The following is a 13,331-nucleotide window of genomic DNA, read 5'->3' on the forward strand; positions in this document are numbered from 1 at the left end:
GAATACTCCTCACCATAGTAAAGATTTTAATTCTCCCCAAATCAATCTGTAAGTTTAATGCACGTCCTATTTAAAAATAAAAATAATCCCTGCTAGTTATTTTGTAGACATAGACAAGCTTATTCTAAAATTTAGATGAAAATACACAGGCCCTAGAGTGCCAAATATCTTGGCAAAGAATAAATAGGAGAATCATTCTGTCTGAGTTTTCAGGCATGAAGCTAGTGCCCTGTACTTCTTTGGGCTCTTACGAATCTTCTTTGTTGGGCTGGACTACTGCTGCCTAGCAGTCCCAGCCCTATACCTGATTTCCTGGTTCTCATGCCAGCATAGGGCCAGCCAAGTCATGTGGTGGTTAAGGTAGCTGGATCCCACATGGCTGACTGACTGGTTTGAGTCCCATAGCCAGTGGCTTGAAAAACATGCCAGGCACATGTGTGTGCATCTAAGTCCAAAATCCCTAGAGGAGACTGGAGAAGAAGGGATGACAGCGTGGTCATCACCCCTGGTGGGAAACACGCTGTACTGTATAGCTACAGAGTCCAAGGTTACGTGTGTTGGAGGGATAGACACATCAGTCAATGGAGCAGAATAGCGAACCCAGAACTAAGTTCACACAAATGTGTTCAGCTGAGTTCTTCTTTTCTTTTTTTAAGTTTCTGCTATAGGGTCTGTGTGCCTGCCTGAAAGAGACAGAGAGAAAAGAAAAGTGAAAAATCATCCTCCAGGTGGATGGTCATTCTCCTCTCAGGATTTTGGGTATACATCCACATGTGCTTGGTATGTTTTTCAAGCTGCTGGGTCTGGGATTCAGACCTTGAAGTTATTAGCCATGTGGAATCCAGCTGCCTTAATCACTATGCCACTGGCTGGCCCTCATCTGATTTTTTAAAATTATTTATTTAATTGTATTCATTCATTCATTCATTCATTCATTTTCATTTGACCAGAGAGAGAGGGAAAGTGAGAAAACAAGCCACCAGGTCCGAACTGTGGTTGGCCGTGGGGGAGTGTCCAGCACCTTAACCACAACGTCACCTGCTGGTCCCCCTCAGCTGATTTTTTGATAAAGATATACAGACAATTCAATGGAGAAAGGGTAGCCTTTTTAACAAATGGTGCTGGAATAATTGAAATTCATAAAGGGAAGAAAAACTAACCTTGGCCTTGCTCTGTGAGAGCCTATGTGAAGAAGAAGAAAAGGCAAGCTACAGACTGGAAGAAAATAGTCACAAAATTATATATTTGAAAGAAGACTAATACCTAAAACATATCAAAACACAACTATGGGGAAAAATCCAATTTTATTAATTAATTTATTTATGTATTTATTTTGAGAGAGATTTTCACAATAGGGCATGTGTGCTCGCCAGAGAGAGAGACAGAGACAGAAAGCGAGAAGTCACCCCCTAGCGGGGATGGCTATGCCACAATCCCTTCTCCTACAGTCGCCTCTCAGGATTTTAGGCACACGTAGACATGGGCCTGGCGTGAGTTTTAAGCCACCGGGTCTGGTACTCGAACTGTGGTCAACTACGTGGGAGTCCAACAACATAACTATTATGCCATCTGCTGGTCCTACAATCCAGTTTTAAAATGGGCAAAAGATAGGAATAGACATTTCACTAAAGAAGATATATAGATAATAAATAAGCACATGGAATGCTGTTCAGCATCAGTAGCCATCAGGAAAATGCAAATTAAAACCACAATGAGACATCCTACCCACTTAGCAGAATGGCCGAAGTTAAAAATACTGACCATACCGAAAGCTGACAGGGTACAGAGAGACTGGATCGTTCTATACTTTGCTGGCTGTACTACCACATGGTACAGTTACTCTGTTGGCAGTTTCTTATAAAACTAAACATGCAATTTCCATACAGCCCAGCAACTCTACTTGTAGGCATTTGTCCCAGAAAAATGAAAGCTTACTTTCTTAGAAAAACCTATACAAGAATATTTATAGAAGCTTTATTTGTAATAGCCAAAAATTAGAAATCATCCCGGATGACCTTCCATAAGTGAATAGTGCAGGTGTGGAGCACGCATACCATGCGGTACTATTCAGCCGCTTAGAGCAACCAACTGTTGACATATGCAGCAACTTGGATGAATCTCCAGGGAATTATGCTGTTAAAAAAGTCAACGTCAAAAACTTACACACTATATCATTCCATTTATTTATATAGTTTCGAAATGACAGGGTTTTCTAAATTTTATTCACTGTCATTATTTTATTTTAGTTTACATTTTATTTTTTGAAGTTGAACAGAGACAGACACAGAGAGAGAACGTGAGAAAGCAAGCTAAGTCTGGGACTCAAACCACAGTCAGCCATGTGGGAGTCCACACACCTCAACCACCACGCCACATGCTGGCCCCAAAGGACACTATTTTTGAAGTTGAGGACAGGTTGCTAGGGTTTAGGGATGAGGCAGGAAGGAGGAGATGTGTATGGGTTATAAAAGGTCAATATAAGGGATCTTGTGTTTTTGGAACTGTTCAGCATCTTGACTTGTAGATACACCCCACAAAGGTGATCAAAACTGTGGCGAGGTTGATACACATACATGTGTGAATGCAAGTAAAACTGAGGAAATCTCAGTTCAGTGGGTTATGTGTTGAGGTCAGTAGCCTGGCTGTGCTATCATAGTGTAGTTTTGCATAAAGTTACTAATGGAGTAAACAAGGCAAAATATATAAGGGAGCTCTTTGTTTTTCTTTTTTTTTTTTTTTTGAGAGAGATTTTTGCTATAGGGTAGGGTAGGTATGCTCACCAGAGAGACAGGAAAAGACAGAGACAGAAAGCAAGAAATCACCCTCCAAGGAGGGATGACCACACTGCAATCCCTTCTCCGTCACTCTCTCCTCTCAGGATCTTGGGCATATACCCACTGTGTTTTAAGCCACCAGGTCTGGGACTCGAACCATGGTGTGAGTCCAGCTATGTAACCATTACACCATCTACTGGTCCTAGAGCTCTTTGTATTTCTTACAATCACATAGAAACCTATAATTATCTTTTTTTTTTTTTTTTTGCTATAGGGTGCATGCGCTCGCCAGACAGACAGAGAGAGACAGAAAGTTAGAAATCACCCCCCGAGGGGATGGCCACGCCGCAGTCCCTTCTCCATTCTCCTCTCGGGATCTTGGGCACACACGCACACACGCCCGGCCTGAGTTTAAGCTGCCGGGTCCGGGACTCCAACCGTGGTCGACTACGTGGGAGTCCAGTGACATAGCCATTACACTAACTGCTGGTCCTGAAACCTATAATTATCTTAGTAAACATTTCATTTTTAAAAAATGAAAAAAGGCAGTAGCAGTGCCCTAAGTTAGGTTCTAGCCAAACTTTCCTACTGGCCAAAGGAGACTGGTGGAGAAGGAGACTAGACAGGAAGCTGTGTGCCTCCTCCTCACATTCTGCCTCCTCCCTCCCCAGGTTCTGCTCTCCCTGCGCATTTTGCTACTGATGAAGCCCAGCGTGCTGTCCCGAGTCAGCCACCAGGTCGCATATGGGCTCCATGAACTCCTTAAGACCAACGCAGCCAACATCCACTCTGGTGACGACTGGGCCACTCTCTTCACGCTGCTGGAGTGCATAGGCTCAGGTGTGAAGCCTCCGGCTGCTCTGCAGGCCACAGCCAGGGCTGACGCACCCGACACTGGTAAGCCCTTTCCCAGGGAGACTCATGCTGGCAGAGAAACAGTTACAGCCCCAGGAGCTGGGACAAGAGAACATAACTCAGGTTACTGCATTCAGCAGAGTTAACGCCCCTGGTTCTGCCATCTGCTTTCGGAATTCCCAGTGCCTGCTGCCTGGTACCTGCAGGTTAAATAGCAGGAAAAGCAAGCAGGCGATGTAGAGGCTTTGAAGCCGGGCTCCCTACTGCCCTGGGGACTGTCTTCCCAGAAACTGTCCTCGCCGCCTCCTTTCCCCTCACAGCTGCTACTAAATGCCATCAGGAGCCCAAATTAGCCTGCTGCCCTATTTGGTCAAGAGAGAAGCTATCCAAGCCGTTCATCAGCCCTGCAGTGACAGGGCTGAAAGTAAGCCAGCCACAGAGAAGAGACGCCAAGCCTCAACACCTTGCTTCTGAGCACCTGCCCTGTTCATTGTCCCTGTGTCCCATCCCCACCACTGACTCTGCTCTTCTCTGTGTCTGGTTTAGGGGCTCAGTCAGACAGTGAGCTCCCCTCTTACCATCAAAATGATGTGAGCCTGGACCGGGGATACACGTCCGACTCAGAGGTCTACACTGACCATGGAAGGCCTGGCAAGATACATCGATCAGCCACAGATGCTGATGTGGTCAACAGCGGTTGGTTAGTGGTGAGTGAGGGCTGGGCAGCAGGTGAGTCTTCCTGGCGGTGAGGAAGTCTCCTGCTCCTCTGCAAGGGCATCTAAGGTAGGCAGGGGTCAAGCCTAGCCACTGACTACTCTGTACTTCACAGGTGGGAAAGGACGACATTGATAACTCCAAGCCAGGGCTGGGACCCAGCCGGCCAGGCTCTTCACCCCTGGTCAATCAGTACAGCCTAACAGTGGGGCTGGACTTGGGGCCACACGACACTAAGTCCCTGCTTAAGTGTGTGGAGTCGCTGTCCTTCATCGTGCGTGACGCTGCCCACATCACACCTGACAACTTTGAGCTCTGCGTCAAGACTCTCCGCATCTTTGTGGAGGCCAGTCTGAATGGCGGTGGGTCATCTGCGAAGGGGCAGCCGGGGAGTAGCTAAGTGCATTTACAGGGGAGCGGTGGAGACGGGAGAAAAGGCCAGGCATCTGTGCCTGTGGAGGCGTGACCCGGGTCTGGCTCTGCTCAGGGTGCAAGTCCCAGGAGAAACGTGGCAAGAGTCACAAATACGACAGCAAAGGGAATCGCTTCAAGAAGAAACCCAAGGAGGGCTCCGTGCTTCGGCGGCCTCGAACCTCCAGCCAGCACGTCTCTCGGGGCGCCCACAGTGATGACGACGAGGACGAAGGCGTGCCTGCCAGCTACCACACGGTGTCTTTACAGGTCAGTCAGGACGTAAGTATGGCACCTTTCCTTCCTCTCCTCCCCACACCTGAACCGGGAGCCTGGGTGGGCAGGGAAAGCAGGGCTGAGAGGAGGGCCCTCACAGTCCAGCCCAGGCCCTCGACCGCCACCGCCAGTGTCCCCCTACCCAAGCCCGCTGTAAGTCTATGTTTGCTGACATTTGTTTTTAAATTAAGATGTATTTATTCTTTGAATAGGTAATATATGCACATGGTTCAAAAGGTACAAAAGGGTAAACTGATAAAAGTAAGTTCCCACCCCATTCCCGTCCCCAGTGGCTAGGTGTCTCTCACAAGGGGCACTCCTGCCATCAGTTTCTGTCTAACCTGCTGGAGTTACTGTTTAGTCAAGACATGAAATTTATGAGCATACTTTGTATCACTAAATAAATGGAGAAACAATGGTCTTAATGGAGACACGACATAAAGACAAAAATGAAATACTACGTCTGGCCAGATACTATTGCCCCTCAGGCCCTCCAAGGCCGAGGTTTACTTTCTGTTTTAAATGAGATTAAGATGAGGCTTCCTGGAAGGTGTGGAGTAGCACTGAGGAGAAGACCCCTTCGTCACATTGTTACTTAATCCCCACGCTCCTAGCTCCTAGTCTGCAGCAGCTGATGGAGAAACCCGGGCAGGGCCAGTACAACCAGCAGCTCAAATCAGGGACGAGGGAGTAGCCAGAGGGCTAGTGTCTAGTGCTGGGGCCCCTCGAGGACTCAGGCAGGGACAGTGGGGGCAGGGGGCAGATCTAAGCCCGCTCAAGGCCTGCCTCTGCCCTGTGACCCCAGCTGCTAGACCTGATGCACACCCTGCACACCCGGGCAGCCTCCATCTACAGCTCATGGGCCGAGGAGCAGCGCCACCTGGAGACCGGGGGCCGGAAGATTGAAGCGGATTCACGCACGCTATGGGCCCACTGCTGGTGCCCTTTGCTGCAAGGTAAACCTGGGAAGCGGGCAGGGTAGGGGCGCGGAGGTGGAGCTGACCTGAAGGGCCCTAACCCTGCCCTCACCCCCAGGCATTGCTTGTCTGTGCTGCGACGCCCGGCGCCAGGTGCGGATGCAGGCGCTGACCTACCTGCAGCGAGCACTACTCGTTCACGACTTACAGAAGCTAGACGCCCTGGAATGGGAGTCCTGCTTTAACAAGGTAAGACTTCCTGCTAGTCCTGAGGTAAAGTTCCGAGCCTGAGCCGGGAGAGCCAGGCAGCCTGAACAGCCACTGACGTCCATCTCCAGCTTGTGTTGCGCCACCGCTTCTCCGCGCCCGTCCGCCCAGCCCCTGGCTTCCTTGAGGCAAGACTGCCCAACTGACCTTGCTAGGAAGACACTGGTTATTTGCCCACCAGGTGCTGTTTCCTCTACTGACCAAGCTCTTGGAGAACATCAGCCCCGCAGATGTGGGTGGGATGGAAGAGACCCGGATGAGGGCTTCTACGCTGCTCTCCAAGGTGCTGCTCATCACCTACAGCGTCTACTCTCCCGCACCTGCCTTTTCCCTAGGAGAGCCAGGGCTCTGGTAGGACGTAGAGATGCAGTGCAGGTATCCAAGACCCCTAGCTATGGGGGCCCAGCAGGACCCAGGGACCCAGAAAAACCCTAGATCTCAGGCGAGTCTCTGACGTACAATCCCCACACAAGATAGAGCAGGCTTGCCGCCCAGTCTTGGAGAGAAGTGCAGAAGGCCCCTGGGCTGAAAGGGCTGCTGGGTTCCAGGTCTTCCTGCAGCACCTGTCCCCGCTGCTGTCGCTCTCCACCTTTGCGGCCCTCTGGCTCACCATCCTGGACTTCATGGACAAGTACATGCATGCAGGCTCCAGTGACTTACTGGTATGTCTGCGCAAGCCCGACTTCCCCGCTTGTCTGCTGGGAAGACTTGCCTGCTCCCCTTGCATACACCCCCAGGCTCTCCCTCCTATTCTCATGTCCCACTGCTGCCCACAGTCAGAGGCCATCCCTGAGTCCCTGAAGAACATGCTCCTGGTGATGGACACAGCAGAGATTTTCCACAGTGCAGATGCTCGAGGGGGCAGCCCCTCAGCCCTCTGGGAGATCACCTGGGAGCGCATTGACTGTTTCCTCCCCCACCTACGAGATGAGCTCTTCAAGCAGACTGTCATCCAGGGTAGGGGCTCAGCCCAGCTACATTAAAAGGGGTCCTTGATGTGAATAAGTTCTCTGTGCCCTAGGTGGGTGGGAAGACTGGCAGCTAGCAGGCTCTGCTGGAAAGAAAGCGCTAAGAGTTGCCATCTGGATGCTCTACCCTCCCCAGACCCAATACCCGTGGAGCCTCATAGCCAAAAACCTCTGGCCTCAGCCCACCTGACTCCTGCTGCTGGTGACACTAGGACACCTGGCCATCCGCCTCCTCCAGAGATCCCCTCTGAGCTGGGGGCCTGTGGTGAGTTCCTCTGGGCCTGCTGGCTGCTGTTGGGCAGGATGCAAGCGACCTCACAGGAGGCCCAGGGTACCCAGGAGTTGCTGCTGAGCGGGAGCAGGGAGCCGGGAGGAGGAGGCCCCCAGAGAGTCATTTGCCAGCCCTTCCTACAGGAAATGGCAGAACCCAAAAAGCTGTGCTGAGCCAGCTGCATGGGAGGAGAGGGCTGGGGCAGAGGCTTAGAGTGCTTGTGCAGGGGTTGCCCATGCAGGAATTCTGGGAAAGACTAGACCAGCATTACTAGGACAGGGGGTGCAGAATGGGGGTGGAGGGACAATAAGAAGTAGCTGAATGCCAGAATGAATTCCAAGGGGACACTCCCAGCTTTTTCACCTGGAGGGGCTATTTTGCTCGCAGGAATTGGAGGGACAGAAGCTTGGCAAACCCGTAGGCCCTGTAAGAGTTGCCCTGTTCCAACGAGACACTCCGATTGCAGCCGCCTTGCTTTCCTTACAGACTTGGAGAAGCCCGAGGGTCCCCGAGCCCCCAGCAGCAGCTCCCCTGGATCACCAGTGGCCTCTAGCCCCAGCAGGCTGAGTCCTACCCCAGATGGGCCTCCAGCCCTGGCTCAGCCCCCACTGATCCTGCAGCCTTTGGCCTCCCCCCTGCAGGTGGGCGTGCCCCCGATGACTCTGCCCATCATCCTCAACCCTGCGCTCATCGAGGCCACCTCGCCAGTACCCCTCCTGGCCACACCCCGCCCCACAGACCCCATGCCCACTTCCGAGGTCAACTAAGGCAGGTCCCTCAGAGATCGGGACCAGCACTCCTGCCGGGCTGTCCCCAGCCCCCCTCCCAGCTGCACCAGGGGCCACAAACTTGTCAGGCCCAGTCTGAGCTGCTGTCGCTGCCACTTGGCTGGGGACCTGCAAACAAGAACTCTGTAGCCCCTGCTAGGAACCCAAGTCAGCCTGTGGGACCTTCCTCCTGGGCCCTGCATTCCTGGGGGCCGACCTGAGAGCATGCTCAGGTAGCACCTGCAGCCTCTGCCTCCAGGCTGGCAGCTCCGTGCCAACCCCACAGTGCCCGCCTGTGCGCCCCTCCTGCCCGTGCAGGCCCTGGGAGCCGTGCCCTCCACTCTGCACTTTGTTCCTGCTCATCCCACTCCCAACAGCCCTGGGCCACCTCCAGTTCTGCTCTCTTAAGTAACTTGTTGGTCAGTTTGGAGAACTGACCATGGAGGGCAAGCAGGTGGGACTGGACGGGGACCGCCACAGACGCATGTACATATGGACAGACAGGACAACAGGACTTTTTATGATGTAATAAATGTCTTAGGACCCACGTCATTGCCTTTCCGTCTGGTCTCCTTGAGCTTGTGCGTTAGGGCACCATGTTATTGGGGTGCCCAGGGCTTGGGCCTCAGGTGCACAGGAAAGTGGGGCTGAGGCTCCCAGGAGTCTGGCCTGCCCAGTCCCGGCCTCCAGCCGGATACCAGCACGGGGGTGAGGGTCCCTGCACTGCTGCAGCCCCTCCTCCTGATACCAGCATGGGGGGAGGGTCCCTGCACTGCTGCTCCCCCTCTTCCTGATATCACCACGGGGGTCAGTGTCCCTGTACTGCTGCAGCCCCTCCTCCCGCCACAGTGTGCCCTTGTGACCCCAATGTGCCAGGGGCTCAGCAGCCATTCTCTTCCATCTGCTCCAGGGGGACTGGGCTCCGAGGGAACTCCGAAGTGTCCCTCAATGTGCCTCGTGGTCCAAGAGCACGAAGGAGCCCACGGGGTCAGAAGTGGAGGGCGCCTTGTCCAGAGCTGCAGTCGTGTGCTTCTGGGCACAGGACCCCATCCCCAAACTGAGCAGGGATCACTTTCCCTGCCCCGCAGCCTCTGCAGCATGACAGTGCCCCCTGCCCCCGCCACCCTTCATTCCTGGTGACAGACAGGCACATGCGAGGCGGGCAGCCTGGGCCTGTGGGGGTCCTGGGAGCTATGTCGGCCTTTCCCATGCCAAGTATCTGCACCATCTTGGCTTCCTCCTCCTCTGTGGGGCCTTCCCCTCCTGGGGAACAGAAGAGAGTGGGACCCCGTGGTGCTACCAGCCAGCCTCCCTCATGGCATGTAGGACCCAACTGGCTGAATTCAGGCTCGCCTTGGCTCAGCACACCACGGGGCTGGGTTTGGGCCTCTGCGAGTGCCTCCCTCCGGTGTAGAAAAGGACACCTCAGGACTGGGAACGGCTCTTGTAAAAGATGATGTGAGACCTGAAGCTACTAGACTTTCTCCTTCCCTTTCTTCTTTCCCAAGCCCAGACTGCACTTGGCTTCCATGCTAACAGGAAAATTAGGAGGTGCCGCGGGCTCTGCCGGTGAGCGCAGAGAAGCCTAGGTCTCAGCTGGCGAGGTGTGAGAGCACTTGGCCTCGGCTCGCCCATGGGGTCCCACAACTGCCTTTAGAAGCCACTGGGGGAAATGGTGCCGCGAAGAAGTCTGCAGGCCGTCCTGTGCAGGAAGGGACAGGACAAGTCGTGTTCTTCACTTGGTCTCAAAAATGAGAGAGGGACCAACAGGAGGCATGGTGGTTGAGATGCTGGACTCTCACATGGCCAACCATGGTTCAAGTCCCAGACCTGGTGGCTTGCTTTCTCACTCCCTCTCTTTCTCTCTCTCTCTGGTCAAATTAAAGAATAATAAGAAGAAAATAAAGGGAACCAGCGGTTAGCGTAATGGCTATGTCGCTGGACTCCCATGTAGTCGACCGCGGTTCGCGTCCTGGACCTGGTGGCTTAAAACTCACGCCGGGCGCGTGTGCGTGCATGCCCAAGATCCTGAGAGGAGAATGGAGGAGAAGGGATTGCGGCGTGACCATCCCCCCGTGGGGTGATTTCTCACTTTCTGTCTCTGTCTGTCTGGCGAGCGCACGTGCCCTATAGCGAAAATCTCTCCAAAAAATAAAATAATTCTAAAAAAGTTATAAGTCCATGTTTAAGAATATTAAAAAGGGGGTGGGGGGCGGCAGGTGGCGTGGTGATTAAGGGTGCTGGACTCCCACATGGCCAACTGTGGGAATGAGGCCCAGACCTGGTAGCTTGCTTTCTCACTTTCCCTCTCTCTCTCTGTCCCTCTCTGGTCAAATTAAATAAATAAATAAATGGATAAATAAAGTTAAAACAATTCTTTTTTTAAAAAATTAACAAAAAATAGAGGGCCAGCAGGTGGCATGGTGGTTAAGGGTGCTGGACTCCTACACGGCCAGCCATGGTTTGAGTCCTGGACCTGGCGACTTGCTTTCTCACTTTCCTTCTCTCTCTGTCCCTCTCTGGTCAAGTTAAAATAAGTGAAGTTAAATAAAGTAATTATTTACGAAAAAAGAAAATGAAGCCTTTTAAGGAAAAAAAAAAAAAAAAGACAATGAGAAAGCTGGGTCATTTGTAAGCTGGTTACATTTGCAGAGGTTACATTCTGTGATAACAAGAGCAGCTGATAGGGGCCAGCAGGTGGCCCAGAGGCTAAGGTAGCTGGATCCCACATGGTCACCTGAACAGTTTGAATCTTGGACCCAGGGCATGAAAATCAGGTTGGGCACATGTGTGTGCCCAAAATCCCAGAAGGAGAGTGGAGGATGCAGCCAGCAGGTGGCATGGTAGTTAAGAGTGCTGAACTCCTGCATGGCCGACCATGGTTCAAGTCCAGGACCTGGTAGCTTGCTTTCTCACTTTCCCTCTCTCTCTCTGTCCCTTTCTGGTCAAATTAAAGTAAGTAAAATAAATAAATAAAATTCAATAAAATAATTCTCCTAAAAAGAAAAGGAGAGTGGAGGAGATGGAATTGCGGCATGGCCATCCCCCCAGGAAGTGATTTCTCATTTTTCCACTATCCCTTTGGTAAGCTATGTGGCGCCCTATGACAAAAAAAAAAAAAAAAAAGCAGCAGCACCTGGTGCGTGTATGACTTCCGTTGTTGACAATGTCCCTTAGGAGGCAAAGGGAGTGACAAGAGGAACTAATACTGAAGAACTTGGTGATATGGAAGTGATAAAACCTTTTCCAGACGGAAATGCTGGTCTTACCGACTTCTTCCAAAACTCTTGGATGGCAGTTTCAAAACGTCGAGGGAAACTAGAGGCGGCCCCATGACCTAAAGCCCTTACCTGGAGGACGACAGCACCCACCGTGTCGGCACTGCACGACCAGCCTCTTCGAAGTACTTTCTCCTCTTACAGGTGAGGCCACAGATTCAGGGAGGCCAAGTCACTGAAATTAGGGCGTTAGGCATCAACCCCAGGTCTGTCTCGCTCCAAACTGCCCTGGGACACTTCCGTTCAAAAGTTGCGGAGGGGGGGTGCAGAGCCCTCCCAAAGCTCAGTACATTTTCTGTAGCGTCTTATGAGAAATAAAAGGTCAAACAGAAGAAACGGCCACTCCCCGATGAGCTATGAGAACCGGAGAGATGCAGGCCACCAAGAATAAATGTGAGGCTTTGGTGTACATGATATGAAGGGTGATGACTTCCAGAATGAGCTACGCCAGGTACACAGCCACAGGGACCCCAGGAACGATAGACACAGAAGTGGCCGTCAGAGTCACGGCTATGTCCCTTCGTTCGGGGCACTCGGGTTGGCGGACCACTCGGCCCCGGGCTCCGACTTTGAGACACGGCTTCCTCTGGGTCTCCTCTCACTGGCCAGGCCTTCTTCAGTTTCCTTTGTTGACTCCCCCTCATCGCTGCAGTCTCAATAGAGTGTTCCTGGGCTTGGGCCAGCCTGGTGGTGTGGAGGTTAGAGCAGCTGGATCCACATAGCAGACTGCACAGTTTAAGTCCCGGGCCCGATGGCTTGAAAAGCACACCAGGCACGTGCGTGTGTGTGTGACCAAAATCCCAAGAGGAAAATGAAGGGACTGCGGCATGACCATCCCCCATGGGGACTCTCCTCGGGAGTGCACGTGCCCTCTGGCAAAAGTACTTGGCCAGGCTTAGTACTTCAGTCCTCGGTCCTTTCTCTGCACCCGCTCGCTGGGTGACGCGTCCACTGGTGATGCAGAGGCAGGGCTCCGAGTACCACCTGTACACACCTTCGTGCCCGGCTCCCGGCTTCCCTGTGCTGCCGGAACCCCCTCCAGCTCCAGACTCACATCCACCTGCCCCTCAATACTGCCACGTACATAACTCACAGGCATCTCAAATAGACTCAAAAGGAAAAATTCTTCTTTAAAAGAATTATTCCATTTCACTTATTTATGTATTTGTTTTAATTTGAGGGACAGAGAAAGAGAGATAGAGGAGCGAGAGAGAGGGAATGTGAGAAAGCAAGCCGCCGGGTCCAGGACTGGAACTGCAGTCCACCATGTGGGAGTCTAGCGCCCTTAACCACCATGCCACCTGCTGGCCCCAGGAAAAATTCTCGATTACCCTCTACAAAGCTCCTCCTCCCACTACATCATGGAAGAACAGCTCCACCCTTCCAGGTCCTTAAGCCAAACCTCCTCTATATTCTCAGTCCTACATCCAACCCCTCCCCCGTATTCCTGCTTTTGTCTTTAAATCCACCTAAAATGTGACTACTTGTCACCATCCTAATCCTCTGCCACCCAAATCTAAGCCACCATCCATCGGACTGCTGTCACCCTCCTTCATTCTATACTCTCCTCTCCACACAGCAGCCAAATGGATTCCTTTAAAAATACACAAATGGGGAACCAGCAGTTAGCATAATGGCTATGTCGCTGGACTCCCACGTAGTCGACCGCGGTTCGCGTCTCGGACCTGGTGGCTTAAAACTCACGCCGGGCGCGTGTGCGTGCGTGCCCAAGATCCCGAGAGGAGAATGGAGGAGAAGGGATTGCGGCGTGACCATCCCCCCTGGGGGGTGATTTCTCACTTTCTGTCTCTATGTCTCTCTCTGTCTGTCTGG

General features: G+C 52.3%; 1 protein-coding gene across 5 annotated transcripts in view; it reads left to right on the plus strand.

Moving 5' to 3' along the window:
* GBF1 (golgi brefeldin A resistant guanine nucleotide exchange factor 1) overlaps positions 1-8,772 on the plus strand; it is a 151,932-nt gene extending 143,160 nt beyond the window's left edge. For 3 of the 5 annotated variants that reach the window (XM_014583328.2, XM_027767400.1, XM_027767402.1), the window contains 11 exons: positions 3,446-3,671; positions 4,176-4,336; positions 4,459-4,705; positions 4,831-5,036; positions 5,836-5,986; positions 6,066-6,196; positions 6,396-6,497; positions 6,763-6,876; positions 6,991-7,171; positions 7,319-7,447; positions 7,940-8,772. In XM_014583328.2, coding sequence (XP_014438814.1) covers positions 3,446-3,671; positions 4,176-4,336; positions 4,459-4,705; positions 4,831-5,036; positions 5,836-5,986; positions 6,066-6,196; positions 6,396-6,497; positions 6,763-6,876; positions 6,991-7,171; positions 7,319-7,447; positions 7,940-8,220 — 1,929 coding nt within the window. In that variant the 3' untranslated portion in view covers positions 8,221-8,772. The remainder of the gene's footprint in view (positions 1-3,445; positions 3,672-4,175; positions 4,337-4,458; positions 4,706-4,830; positions 5,037-5,835; positions 5,987-6,065; positions 6,197-6,395; positions 6,498-6,762; positions 6,877-6,990; positions 7,172-7,318; positions 7,448-7,939) is intronic. The other 2 variants (XM_014583329.2, XM_027767401.1) reach the window with 1 other exon arrangement.
* Positions 8,773-13,331: the final 4,559 nt, after the last annotated feature.

The sequence above is a fragment of the Tupaia chinensis genome, unplaced genomic scaffold (genome assembly GCF_000334495.1).
Source record: "Tupaia chinensis unplaced genomic scaffold, TupChi_1.0 Scaffold144255_1, whole genome shotgun sequence".
Classification (NCBI taxonomy): Eukaryota; Metazoa; Chordata; class Mammalia; order Scandentia; family Tupaiidae; genus Tupaia; species Tupaia belangeri.